This window comes from Marmota monax, unplaced genomic scaffold (genome assembly GCF_021218885.2).
Source record: "Marmota monax isolate L192 unplaced genomic scaffold, Marmota_monax_Labrador192_F-V1.1 WCK01_AAM20220418_F8-fsc00055, whole genome shotgun sequence".
NCBI lineage: Eukaryota > Metazoa > Chordata > Mammalia > Rodentia > Sciuridae > Marmota > Marmota monax.
Window position 1 is genome coordinate 7728532 of NW_026695205.1, and position 14377 is coordinate 7742908.

A 14377-nucleotide genomic window follows, 5' to 3' on the forward strand; every position below is an offset into this window, starting at 1 on the left:
AACTGTGCAACAGATATTAATATGCCAGTTTATCCATGAGCACACTGATATGCAGAAAATTGTCTTAAATCAACTGGCAAATAAATGGTGGGGCCAGGGTGTCATACAGAATTCTCTGAACTCAGAGTGAAACACATGGAAACTCCCGATGTCCATAAATCAACAGTAAAGATTTTCCTCCTTTTAATTTTTAATATTTTTTGCATTGGGAATTGAATTCAGGGCCTCATTCATGCTAAGCACATGCTCTACCGCTTAACTACACCCCCAACCCCAAAGGTTTCTTGCTTTTTGAGAGTTTGGTATAACTCTAATGAAATGCATTCTTATATTTTTGATCTTTACTGATAATTTAATTTAGAAAATGCTCCATGGATCCCTGTGGTATATATATTTAGCTATTTAATATATATTTATCCCTTTATTCTTAGTCACATATATTTATCCCTTTATTTTTCAAATATTCAAATTTATTTTTCAAATATTCAAATTTTCCTGAACGCAACCTTTTCTTGGCCTACTGCATTCCCCTGGGGAAGACAGCCACAGCAATCATACGCCTTCTTTATAATGAGGAATGTGAGTCCGTTCAGTCTAAAAATACTTGCACAGCACAGCAAGGTGGCATGCTGGACTCCTCATCCTAACTCACACTGGTCACTAGACAATAATGCATCGAAAAGAATCTGGTTGACCTCAAAAGTGGGGTGTGGTGCAGACAACTGAAATGGTACATGTCAATTCACAATAGCCCACTCAAAGTCTCCAAGCTACAGTTTTCCTGACCGTAAGATGAAAATAACTATACTAACTTTTCCTACTTCTCAGAACTGGCTTTTTAAAACATAATGGTATTTGTTTACATTCTTAAAGTTTGTGAAGTAGTTTTATACACCTCACTCTATCTCTCATAATATTAATTAACACTTTATGACAAAGGAAGTTATCAGTTCACACAAGTAATTTCGGAAAGGAACTAACAAGCCAGCAGCTTTAGTATATTAATTGAGATAAAAAGATTGTACTTCAAGGCCTACCCCAACACAGGCTAAATTTCCTTGAAATTTCATGCTCAAGGTAGCTCTGAAACTTCAAACCAAAAACAAACAAACAAACAAACAAAAAACCCAACTGTACAGAAAACAGATATTCTTGCCACCCTAAGAAAGAAAAATGTTCCAGAAAAGGGAGAGAAAGAGAGAAGATAAAAATTTAAATAGCGGCCCATATATTCTGAGTAAAAAATGGTCATACTCAGAAAAATCTCTTCCTCCCTGAGGGCAGTTAAGAACAGACTGTTAGAGTCAAGTGTGCAGTGATATTATTTTCTGTTTCTCTTGTCAGAAGGGATTCGGTGTTTGAAATATGTCTAGCAAAACTGCAGATTTCAGTTCCATGATTAATGAACTAAATTACATTGTATTTCTGAAATGTGTTGTGGATTCACCCTGTGGTCTCCCCATGCGGAGGCCTGGAGCTGCTGAGCAGCGCATCTGGTTGCGGGCCAGCAGCTCTCCGGGTGGCTCTTTCTTTCCTTCCTTAGGAAGACGCAACGTGCAGAACTGCAGGAACGTTTATTGGGCAAGTGTGGTTTTAAACTCTCAGAAATGGTGGTTACTCTCTGTCTCCCTTCTCATGAGGAGATACATTAATTACTAACATAGAGAAGATGCATCTCATTCATTATTTTGTTCAAACTCAAATTTTGTTCAACATGATTTTATATCACCTGTTGATACTTTCCCTCAATAAAATATTGGTGTTCATCTGGCAAATATTCTAATGTCAACTTTCCTGAAAGTGATTTTTTGATAAACTTCATAATAATAATTTATATCTTAGTCAGGCACACTTTTCCAGAGGCTGACACAGGAAGACTGCAAGTTCAAAGCCAGACTGAGTACCTTAGTGAGACCCTGTCTCAAAATAAAAAAATAAAAAGGGATAAGAATGTAGCTCAGTGGTAGAGCACTCCTGGGTTCAAATCCCCAGGATCCAACCAAATTATATCTTCCTTATAATCATCACTTTAATAAAGATTCATGTCTGGATAAAACACACAACCCTTATTTTTGTAAGTGCTTCTTTCTCTGTGAAAACACACGACCATGTCCTGGAACATGCCACTATCCCAACTGATCATCATAATCACTATTCTATAAAGCATAGAGAAATGAATGCTGTTTCCTCCTTTAAAAAAAATGTGTTTTAAGATATTTAACAAAGGAAAATTCAAGATCCGGGGTCAATAATAATAAAAAAATGTTCAGTCCCTTATGATATGTTCTCCCCCACTTTGTGGTCATTTTGAGAGCTCTTCCTTACCAAGCCATTTAAACACTCAGTTTTGTGAATTGAGGCCCTGTACGTGGGGTCCAGCACGCCCTTTAGGTATCACGCAGGCTTTTCCGATTTCAAAAGGAGACATGTGCTCATGTCTAGGAAAGCTCCCAGCTAGAACAAGCGGAAAAGAAAAAGAAACTGCTTCTCTGAAGGACGTCAGGGCTGGAAGAGCGTTCCCCCAGAACCTGGGAGGGCTGGAGCCGGCCATGATGCCACAGCCCCGTCACCCTGGGAAACCTGTTTACCGTTGCTCGCTTGTTTGTTTAATTTTCCTGATGAGAACAAGTGAGTTATGTTTATGTCTTTTCTTAATTTGGGGAAAAAAAAATCTGAAAAATGACATTAATTTCTGATTAAAAAAATCAGTCATCATGAATGCTAATACAATATAATTCAAAATTGCGTACAAAATTAAACATGAAAATGGCAACTGTATCTACTTTCAGGTAGGAAATACAGATGGCCTTTCTTTCTCATTTGAATTTTTGATGTAAAATAGTACCTTTTTCTAAAAATAAGCATATGTCACACTTTGGTATTACTCTGTAATTAAAAAGTGACTCTCAGCTAGACAGCAAAGATGGCAGAGCCACAGCACACAAGGCCATCACCTGTGAACTTATTTGCTGTGATGCACAGTGTGGAAGAGACCCTCCCCCACACATTTCTAGTCTGAAGAAAATTCTTACGGCAAGTTAACCATCATAAAATATTTAGACAATAATCACACAACTCCTGTGGAGGCACTGATCATTTCCAGAGCACACACTGAGGAACCAGGGAGTGAGAGGAGGCCTCCAAGAACGGGGCAGGTTTGCAGAAAGAGGCAGGAGCAAGGACATTTCAGGTAAGAAGTCAGAGAAACAGAACCGAGGCAGAGCACAGGGGACACACACAGGGCTGGCACGCGAGGGGGCAATAGGAAGAGATGCCCATCTGCCCTGTGTCTGTGAATGGGCAAGACGCTGGAACGGGAAAGAAGGGTAGACTGTGAACAATTCAGCCTTGATGTGGAAAAGAATGAAAAGATACTGTGTACTCTAAAGGGCAGGGCTATGATTTTTTATCAACGTGTTTGTAGAAGAAACTAAGTTGTTATTCAATCATCCAATAAATAAGCTTGGAGGATCCATTTACCCTCTGTTCATCCTCTCCACCCAGAAGACAAGCAGGCAGGATGCACATTTAGGAAGGCAGTACATCGAGCAGGGGAGAGGCACTAGAGATATTAAAAGTAGATGATTCGAGTAATTTTAGGAGGCAAACTTGCTGAGAACTGGCGATGGCTTGGACAGAAGCATAAAGGAAGGAGAGTCAAGGATGGGTCTGAGTCTGAAATGTTCGAGTTTTGTACTGACGTGGTGCCACATAGGAAAACAGTGAAGTCTGGAAGAAGGTCAGATTGGGGAAAAGAAGTTCGTGTTTTGTTGTTCCTGAGGCTGAAGCGCTTTTATGACATTCAAATGAGGATGTCAAATAGGGGGTTGCATATATGGATCTGCACCCTCCAACGCGGAGGTGTTAAAGCTATGAACTGGAGTCTCGTGGTTACTGAAATGATGGGCCTAGAGTACCAGGCAAAGAGCACGAGATGGGAAGGAGAGGGTGAGGGGCCTAGGACTTTGGCTAAATAGAAAGGCATGTAACAGAACACGAGGAGCTCATTCTGTTATTTAGTAAGCATTAACTGACACAGGCAACATTTTGACAGCTGTCTCAGAGTTATACAGTTCCTGTAGTCTAGACCAGTATCTAGGGAAGCAGCACTGGAGAAAATTGAAAGGAAAATCGAAATGTACATAATTATTTAACATCACCTCCCAGTCTGGATTGATATTAACATATGCAGATGCCTGTCACTTTGAAATGTTAAATCCCCTATATTTATGGGTTACCTGGAAAAGGAACAACAGAACGATAACCACAAGAAGTCGCAAGCTGGGCTATTATAAAATGAATCAGCAGGGAGGAAAATTGCATGTAGGTATCCGATACATTACATATAAATGAGCTTGATAGCCCTCTCTTTTTCTGAGGACTCCAGAAAACAGTATTTAGGGGGGCCTTTATCTCCCAATTTTCTCTGCAGCACGCAGATCTTCCACATGATGGTTGGGGTTGAGGAACTACAAAGAAGAAAAAGGCCAGTAGTCAAGGACAGGGGGCTGAAATGTCGACTGCCTCCCCAACCCAGGAGGCCCAAGCCAACTCTACCAGGCCCTGCCCGGACCAACACTGAATTTGTGTGAAGAAGACATGGAACTTGAGGAAATGTGGCTCTCTGCATGTGCTTCAAGTGCTGGCTAGGGCTCACACTTTGCCCATGGTCAGACTGACTGAGTACAGCACATCCAGCTCAGATTTTGATTGAGTTGGGCCTCTTTGCTTTAAAGTTATGGATCCGAGTCCTCTTTGAATGATGTGGCCCCCTTCTAAGTGTTTGGGAGAGCACTCATCTGTTTTCATGCTTATTCATAACTACACCACCTTCCAGCACAAAAAATGTGAGGTCCTTTAAACTATAATGACATGACTGATGATGAGAAATTAAGTGAATGGGGTGAATGTTCTTACTCTCAGACAAACGTTTGTGGGAAAGCAATTTCCCTCACAGTTCTGGCCCATGCTCCTGCTTCTAGGGTACAGCCCAGCTCAGATTATCCTGGAAGGTATGTATTAACCACCATTTATGCTAAGAAGACAATATCTTCATTCAGTGGATTTGTTTCCTCCAGGGTTGCCTCATCTTGTTGACCCCCAATGTCAGTAAGAAAAAAAATTCACAAAGGAGGTTAAGAATTTTTCTTCATTTGTCCTGTAAGTCCCTTGAAACTCTTGCCCAGAAAGGGGAGATCACTGGAGGGCAGGAATCAGATTTGAAAATGGCTTGGGTGCTTAAGTTTCAGGTTCACACAAGAATCGGGGGCAATTACTATTCTTGGGGGGAAGGAGGGTTACCCTAACACCATGGCCTAAAACCAGGCTCCGGATGGCTCAGGGTCTCTGCAGCAGTTTGGCAGCCGGGTCTCCATCTGTCAGTCTGTCCCTTTTCCTTAAACATTTGCCCCTCTTTCCTTAAACAAGTTCAAATACACAAACCCCTCTATGGGGTCAAACCCTCTCTTTCCCCATGAAACCTGGGCACCCATTCTAGTAGCTACTGACTCCAGAGGGTCGGTAGTCTGTTCTACCTCCTGCTGCCCATCTGCTCAGGATGGAATCTTGATCACCCTCATTTCAAAGGAGGTGAGGACGGCAGCGGCCTACCAGCTCCCTCCATGTTTCTGTCAACATGTGTGTAACATAGATTCAGATAGTCCCCGAAGAGTTTCCCCACTATTTCTATTTCTCGCGTTTTGCTGCTTAATGTAAAGGAGTCTTTCAGCCTGTCTCTCCTGCCTGGGTCCAGGGGTTTTTAAGAGTGGGCAACATCCCAACCTCAATCTGGGGGGTTGCGCCCCCTATCGATGGGAGATGGCAAGAAGAAGCACATCTGGCTAGGCTGGTGGTTCCCCACACAAAGTCCCCTCAATTTGCAGGAAAAGGGCAGAGGTTGGGTGGGAGGGTTTGCATATTTTCCTGGACAGGGACAGGGACAATTAAAACCAAAAAATATACTTTGGGTTGTGTTTTAAAAGTTAAAATTCTTCATTGGATTAATTCCTCATGTACTTATTTCACATACACTCACTCCCCCCAACAAGGGAGCCCCCCAAAAAAAACTGCTCTTCAGTCCCCATGGCAAGCTTCATTCCTGCGTCTGAGTTTGGGTGTTATTTCTTTCTTTGCCTGCTAAGAAAATTTCCAGTCACTTGCAAATAACTCCAGAAAGCAACCTAGATCTTTTTAACAATTTGGATAGTGGGGATTCAAATGAACATACATATTCCAAATTTATTCCTCATTTGACGCTGAGCTTGGTGGAACTGGTAACATAAAAATAAGTAAGCCCCAAAGTTCTCAGGAATTAGAGCTTCCTCATTCCGCAGTGCTGCAAAAGGGCTGGAGCATCCAGTACCGGAAGAATGTTCTACTTCTGTCTATGAGGACCACGGGGCTGCAGACTCCTTAAGACTCTGACTGTCCTGACTCTTCTGAGAAGTCACTTGTGCATGGAATTGATTTGTTTTGACATATTCTTTCTTTCATAAAACTTTCTTAACCATTTATACCTCTATTTCTCATCCCCCGTCCCCTGTGCTGGAGTGGCTATCAGCCCCGAAACTGGCTTCTCAGATATTTTTTCATTAGGAAATATCATTAATTCCAGAGCCAGTGAACTATAGTAATCTTTAAAGTCTTAAACCCATAATCAATAAGCCATAATTGTTTGTGTGACTACATCCTCCAGTTTGATGCATTAAATACAATTACTGCTAAGAAACTGCTAATAATCAGACCACAGTGGAAATGTCTTTCCAAGAGCTTCCACAGCTACAAAACAAACCTGCCGGCTGATAAACACCAAAGACCCATCCTTAGTCTTGTAGGCAGTGAGTGCATCTCCATTTTTCCTGGTTTAATAAGAAACGGTGTTTAGGGGGGGAAAGGCTGTGGCAGTTTGTTGATGTTTTATATTGTTGGAGAGTGTTGGTTTTTAATGGAGCATTGTTAGCCTGAATACCAAGATATTTGATTTTTCAAGAGTTCAAGTTCTCCTGGATACATAACAATGCTATTGATATATACGTCCTCATTATCTTGTTTAAAAGGGAGCTAAAGAGCACCAAACTGTGGAAATCACTGTTGGGCTTCATCAAAGTAAAATACAGAATTGAACAAAGAGCGTGAGCCCATTCCAATTGTCATGCTGTGCACCTATAGGTAGCTTTGCAAATGTTTAGACACAAAATGGCCATAGGGAGTTTGCCCCTTATCCAAACCTTTTTTTTTTTTTTTAATGTCTGTCTCAAGCTTTCAGGAATACTCTAAGAGTCCTGAAATTAAACTAACAAAGACTTGGATAAAGGATGCTGAGCCCTGGCAGTGGTGTTACTTTGAAGGAGAATGCTCTATCTGCCACCACCACCCGCTGCAAACAACAAAAACAACAACAAAAAAACTCTTCTACCCTTGCAAAAAATTAATAAGCACAAGAGCACAAGCAAGCCTTATGTCCTTCTTTGTAAATACTCCCCTATTTTCAAAAAGTCGGTCCTTATAATGCTTCTGATGACTCCATCTCTTCTAAGGGGTTAAAAGAAAATGCATATTCCAAACGCGGTAGAAAGTGGGCACCTCCAGGGGCTGGAGACATATGGGGGTGGGGGGCGAGGGTGGAACCCGCACCGCATCCTGCAGTAAGACTTTTGCAACAACCGGGTTCGCTCTCCCCCGGCTAGGGATCTGCTTTGGTGAGGCCCAGCTAATAGAGCTAGCAGGTAAACAGGGTAAAGAAGGTTGTAAAATAAACATACTTTTTAAAATGAAAAATCAAAATGATCTAGAGATACTCGCAGTTGAAAATCTACAGCTGTCATTTAGTGCCAAAGGTGACTGCTGTCCCGGAGCAGGGGTCAAAACTAGCGGGTCTGGGTGGGTGAAATAGAAATGCACTGCTGCTTCTGATAGAAAGATCCATTTTGCAGAGGGCATGAGGGGGGTGACATCTTGTTGGTTTAGAGATGATTTACGCACTCGTGTTGTAAAATCTAAAATGACGCCCCTGGGAAGAGGAAGGAAGGAGAGCGGACTGGTTGGTGTGACACATCGCTACCTGCCTGAGGCCCCACACTCCGATGGAGTGCACCAGTATAAGGTCGGGAAACAAAACGCAAGATCGCAGGGCATCCAAGGCACGGAGAAAGGCTCCGAGCCGCGGAAAGGGTTTCACCGGCGAAATACACGGCGGGGACGGTGACCCATGGTCTGCAGAGCTGGAGATCTGCAGCCCCGGGGGCACTGGCAGCCTGGCGCCTTGGACTTTACTGGCCCATTTCCCTGACACCTCAAACTCCAAGTCTTCTGCCTGTGGCCCGAAAGCGGGCGAGAGTCACTGAACTATCCATTCATCCAACAGTTTAAGAGGAGGACACTCAGCCCCCTGCCCCTGCATGCAAAATTAACATTCACCACCGGCCTTCGCATTCGGCTTAGAGGGCTCAGTGACCGCCGTTGATTCTGGGTTTCACCTTCCTCCCCTCTAAACAGAAAAATTTCCTGGCTACCCTAAAGACGATCTATTTCATTGGCTCCCCTCTTGAATTAATTGAGAGCAGAATTCAAATTCAGAGCGTCAGCACCGGAGGTCCCAGGGTGGTGCCGCTTAAGACATTTCGGGCGCCATAACTATCGCGAATGCTGAGACACAGGGGGAACTGATATTATTTTGATACGAATTCAACCGGGGAGCGCCCCAGAAAATGTTCCCTCTCTCCTGGGCGTTCCTCGGGCGAGGAGGAGTTGGGGAAGCTGGGCCCGCTGGAGTGCGGCTGGTGGATTGCGAGGGTAGGCCTTCGCGCCGCGTTTGCACCTCTCCCTTTGTGACAAATCGATTTCCCGCGCCGCTGTGGTACATTTGCATCCCGCCAGGCCCGGGGCCCAGCTGCGCCCGGTACACACTTAGCGGCGGCTTGTGAGTGTGTGCGTGTGCGCGCGCGCGTGTCTAATTGACTTTCCGTCTACCTTTTTATGACTACATGTGTTTCCAACAAAAGGTCCTATTAGGACAATCTGGTTTCACTAATTTAGGGGTTGGGAACGTGGAAGGTAGGCGCTTTTTTTTTTTTTTTAACAGTTTGCAGAAGTTGAGATTAAGAAACAAAAGCGAGATGAACTGTCCTTCTAGGGGTAGGTCTGCGTCTTTTTATGACCGGTTCCTCTTTCCTCTCCCTGGTACCCCTGTTCTGCCATCACCCCCATTCACACACCGAACTTCCACCTTCACCACTGGATTCCTAGCGGTGTTAAAGAGCCCAGAAGTTATGAGAAGTATACTGGGTCAGGAGAATCAGCTAAAAGGGAAAATAAATCCTTCTATTGAAAGAAAAATAGAATGAATCTCAACATCAGGGGTGGAGCTGGGATGCTGATGGGGAGTGGGGTAGTTCAGGAGGAAGCACTCACTTTGGGCCCAGCTCAGTTCCTCTTCGCTACACTGGGACCACATTGTAATTTAAATTTTTGCAAAATTTAAGAAGCTAATATTGAAAGAGTAAGTTGAGGGCTGTTTGCTAATTTCCTCCAAACAGAAAGTTTAGAAAGGACAGGGATAAGAACCGTTTCTGTAAGCTGGGAAAGTCAAAGTTATCTTTTCATTGTTCTCCATCTCTCCAATGGAAATTATCTTTTTCCACTCTGGAGGAGTCTCTCAGCTGGCTGTAAGAAACACCGGGCTCCTGATGCAATTTTTCAATCCCTGTGACTCCCAGTGTGCCTTGAAGCCAGGACTTCTGCTCTAGCACTCTTCTGCCCAGAGACTCCCCTCTCCTCTGTTTCACAGACCCATCCTCAGGTCCACTGCAGGCTGGAGGACCAGTTCAACCCCACAGGTCTTGATTTCCAAGCAGCTTACAACTTCCTCTGCAACTCCTGGTGGGAGCCTGAGAACTAAGGGACAGTAACTCCACCATCATCCTTAGACTCTCGCATTATCATTTCCAAGGAGAGGAAGGAGGTGAGGAAAAGCAGCAAACTATTTGTTAGCATAGCCCCAAGGAGAGGAAGGAGGTAAGGAAAAGCAACAAACTATTTGTTAGCATAGCCCCAAACCCAGGTCTCTGGAAATAAGGCCTTCCACATATATATATTTTCTCAGCCACTTTCTCATCTCCTTGCTCTGCATTCTGTAACTTCCTTCCCAAATTATTGACCATCCTCTGAATAAATCCTCTCCCTGGCTGGCCTCTGGAGTCTATTCTTTTCTGGGTCCTCTCCCCCAAGACCTCTTCACTCTTCATATGTAGGGGATAGGCTGTAGTATCTCCAGGGTAGATTCCCATAGTTTTGTACCCTTCTCCCAGAATAAATGGTCCCAACTGTGCCCACAACCCTAAAATGTCCCAGCAAATGCCACATGTGTGGTGTGGCCTTGGTGGCTCCAGGAGCCATTCACCAATCCCAGGCAGTCTCCCAGCCATCTCCTTTGACTTACAAATCATTCCTGGGTATTGTAGCCAGCTTTTACACCTAGCTTCCCTAGGTACCTACTAGAGTACCATAACAAACCCAGAGCTCCCTTCTCTTGGCATCCACTCAAAGAAGCCAAAACACAGGTACCTTCTGCATCCCTGCAGAATCTGATGTTCACCCGTGGCCTTGGCCCTGGGCTTGCAGAGGCCAGGGCCTTGGTCCTGCATTTCCCATCCTCCTGCCTTCTCTTGGGGCAAAGCAACAGTGACTTTTCTCTCCTGCTCCACCCTGGTCTACGCAGCAGTTTCTTTGCAGTCCTGTTTACTGTTGGGGGTCCAGCCTTCAGACCTCTGACAGTGTAAATGTTGTAATTAATAATTAGCCATTGCAGAGAGTAAGAATATTAGAATAAGAGCTGTGAGATTCCAACTACTATTCTTCTAGTGTTTACATGTTTTTTACATTTTCCCTGGTAAATGTTTTAAAATAATCATAGTATTTCACAGTGCATTTTGTTACTGCTAAAAGAGCCTAGCAAACACATTGGTCCTGCTGCTGGCACTGCAAGCAGGGGCAGAAAATCCAAAGCTGCAAACCCCCCATCTCCCACCCCATTCCCCCTCAAAAAAAAAATTAAATTAAAATAACCTGTGGCAGCTCCTAGCCCTTACTCTGGATATTGACTCTTCATTCCTCAAAGTTGGCTGCCTTTCTTTAATTAAGGGCCTGGCAAATCTCCTTTGCCAGTCAGTCCCTGAGGCCCTCTGCATAAAGTAAGTGGGCATTGGGTAGATTGGTCCCAGGTCACTCCTGGCGAAAATCACCAAGGGGCTTCCAGGCCTAAGCTAAAAAAGCAGGGTAAGAGTGGTACCCTGACCCCAGAGAAGGCCTCTCCCTTGGTACCTACTTCCACTGAGTCCAACTGTTTCTGAGTCCAGTTTGCTTTACATGTCTATTTTCTGAAAGTCAGAGATGGATAATGTTTGTGAGAATCTTAGAATAGTAGCAGGCACCCACAGGTTCCAAACTTCAAAAAACAGCTATTAGCAAATAATGGTGTGGAAATGAATCATTTCAGAACTTCCAGCCCCTTCTGACTGGCAAGATGGAGGACAGAGGTAGTATCTGAGCATATCTCGGCCTATGTCACCTGGAATGAGCCAAGTGACAGGTCTGTTACAGACTCAGGGAGGATGGAATACACTTGCAGTTACGTTTTAGAGACAAAGCTAATGCCAGGCGAGCTTTTCATGGTGGTGGGGAGGGGGGGCCATATCAGTCGGTGAGGATGGGGACGGGCACTTAAGCGTAGGCTTTTCTGGAGGGTTAGAGGCCAACAGATAGAGCTACTCAAACGTGACACCAGCTTCAGCAATGAAGCCCGCGATTCCTGGTGTCTCCCTCTTGTGCGGAATCATTCCGGACGGGGATCTCAGATTTACTTCTAAAGCGCATTCCCTTTGCTTCGCTTGACTTTACCCAAATCAACCGGATTTCTAAGTCTCAAACCCATCAGCAGGTGGAGGCGAAAGAAGGGGACAGAGAGCAGCCGGAGGGACTGAGGGCGGGCGTACCCGCGCTGCTCGCGGCTTGCCAGGCCTTGGGTGCCCGCTCTGGGTGGGCAGCCTGCGCAGCGGCAGTGGGGCTCCTGCGCACCGGGCACTCCCACCTACCCGGGAGAAGCCTTCCCGACCCCACTCAGCAGCTTAACCCGCTGCTGTGCTCAGACCGAGCTGGCTTTCCAGGCTGCGCCCCAGCAGGACCCTTCCCGAGCCCAGTCCGTTCGCCCCGCCTGCCGGATGTCGTGGCAGCGGCGCTCGCCCGGGACTGAGGGCTTAAGGAAGTCCCTGGCGGTCAGAGTCCCTGCCCCAGACCGCAAGGCCTCCGAGCGTTCCCGGCCACGGAGCCTTTCCCCGACTGCCTCGGCTACGCCCTCCGCGGAGCCTCTTTTCCTCGCCCCTTGCGCCCTATATGCTGACCGGCCATTTCTCTGGCGGCTGCCACCACCTCTCCTAGAAAACCCCGACCTCCTTCCCCGGGTCATGGGCGCGCTCCCGCCTCCCTACCTGGGCCTCCGCCCTCGATCCCCGGCACACACTTCCCTGGGCTCGCGCCCCTCACTCACTGTCCTGCTGCGGGGTGTCGCTGCCACTGGTGAGTCCCGGCGACTCCAGCAGGCTCCTGCCCGCCTCGCCCACGCTTTCGTCCGCCTGGGCTGCGACCATGTCCCCGGCTTCCTCCAGGTCTAGCAGGTGACTGACGGAGAAGTTCTTTTTCGCCTGCAGGGTGTCGAGGTTGCCCGGGCTGTCCAAGCGGCCTCCCAGCGCCGGCTGCCGCTCCAGAACGTGCCCGTAGCTGGAGGTCATGGTCTCCCCCTCCAATCCCACCCACCCCCCTCTTCCCGCTCGAATCAACACCAAACGCTGTGGGCGAGAGGGGGGAGAGGAGCCGAGTGGGGAAGAAAGAGGGGGGAGTGGAGAGAGAGAGAGAGAGAGAGAGAGAGAGAGAGAGAGAGAGAGAGAGAGAGGGGGAGAGAGAAAGGATAGGAAGGCCAAAAGAAAAAAAGGAAAAGAGGGGGGGGGACCCCTTTCAGCAGAGCAGAGCGTTCTGCACCCGCAGCCTCCTGCAGCCTTAGTTGCTTTCCTGAAGCCAAGTCCGGCGCGATCCAAAGAGATAATCCACACCAAAAAATAAAATTTAAAAAGTTACCCTATGTTTAAGTCAGGAGTAAAAAAAAAAAAAATCCCTTCCAACTCTCAAAAAGCATCCACACGCACACACTAAAAATAATAATAAGGGGGAGAGAGGAAAGGGGAGGCCAGCAGGGCGGGGGAGTTAGGCAAACAGAAGAAGAGAGAAAAAGGGGTGGGAGAGAAGTATCAAAGTGGGTTAAAAAAAAAAAAAAGGTTAAAGGAGTTATTCCCCGGCAAGAGTTCAAGCACCAACAGAAGAAGGCTTGTTCCAGCTTTAAAACATCTTCAAGCAAACGTGTTCCCCCCTCTCTGCACTCCTGTGGATTCTCAGGAGTGACTAAAGTTTCAGGAGGAGAGGGTGATGTCTTGCAGATGTATTAGCGAGCAGGATTCTCACTTTTCGTAAGGAGTAAAAAAAAAAAAATACAATAAAAAATAGGGCTTCAAGAGTAGGAAGGAGGGTGGCGTGGGTCCCCCCTTTCTCCTCTCTCTCTCTCTCTCTCTCTCTCTCTCTCTCTCTCTCTCTCTCTCTCTCCCTCTTCTTGCTGAGCGCCTTTTTCCTTCTCAGTTGGATCAAGAAGCTCTCTGGCACTTCAAAAGGCACAAACTGGCATGCAGAGGAGGCTTTGTAGGGAATACAAGAAAATTGGAGACCCCTGGGAGGGCAGATCTCGACTTAATAGGAGCCTGTAATTACGTGGCAAAGCCTTTGTGCGCGCCTGACGTTTTACAGACCCCCTTTCTCCATCACAATCTCCTTCTTCCTCCTTTCCCTCTGACCAAAAAAACAGTCTGATTAAGAAAACCCCCTTTGCCAACATCAGAGCCAGAGAGAAAGGAGAGGGAAGGAGCAAGAGAGAGAGAGGGAGGGAGGAGGGAGAGAAGAGGGAGGGAAGGGAATGAGAGAGCCCCTTTGGATTTATAAAGTAAGGTCTAATTATCATTCCCCTGCAATAGTATCACGGGGAGAGAAGACAAACTGAAACCCACAGTCACTTCAAACGGGCTGATTATTTTGCTTCGGTATTAACTCCTCCAGATTTGTTTAAGATCCTGTTGGAAAATCTCATTTGCATGTTTTGATAACAACTACAGGGAAACTTGTTGGGAAAAAAAATCCACGACTATCACAAATTTTCTTTTCCTTCTGTTCTTCCCCCTTTTAACGTTTTCTGTTGTTCTAATAGTTGGCGGGAGGGAGGGAAGTTCAGAGAGAGTCAGAACGAGCGAGCGAGAGAGCAAGCATATTAGTCTGCTCAGTAGAGACAGCC

The 14377-nt window shown here is 45.9% G+C and overlaps 1 protein-coding gene across 2 annotated transcripts in view; it reads right to left on the reverse strand.

The window, feature by feature from the left end:
* Positions 1-13889, reverse strand: part of Prrx1 (paired related homeobox 1) — a 68816-nt gene extending 54927 nt beyond the window's left edge. Inside the window, exon 1 of one of the 2 annotated variants that reach the window (XM_046430120.2) lies at positions 12539-13888. In XM_046430120.2, the coding sequence (XP_046286076.1) occupies positions 12539-12779 (241 nt within the window). In that variant the 5' untranslated portion in view covers positions 12780-13888. Of the gene's footprint in view, positions 1-12538 lie in introns of both variants that reach the window. The other variant, XM_046430122.2, reaches the window with a different exon arrangement.
* Positions 13890-14377: the final 488 nt, after the last annotated feature.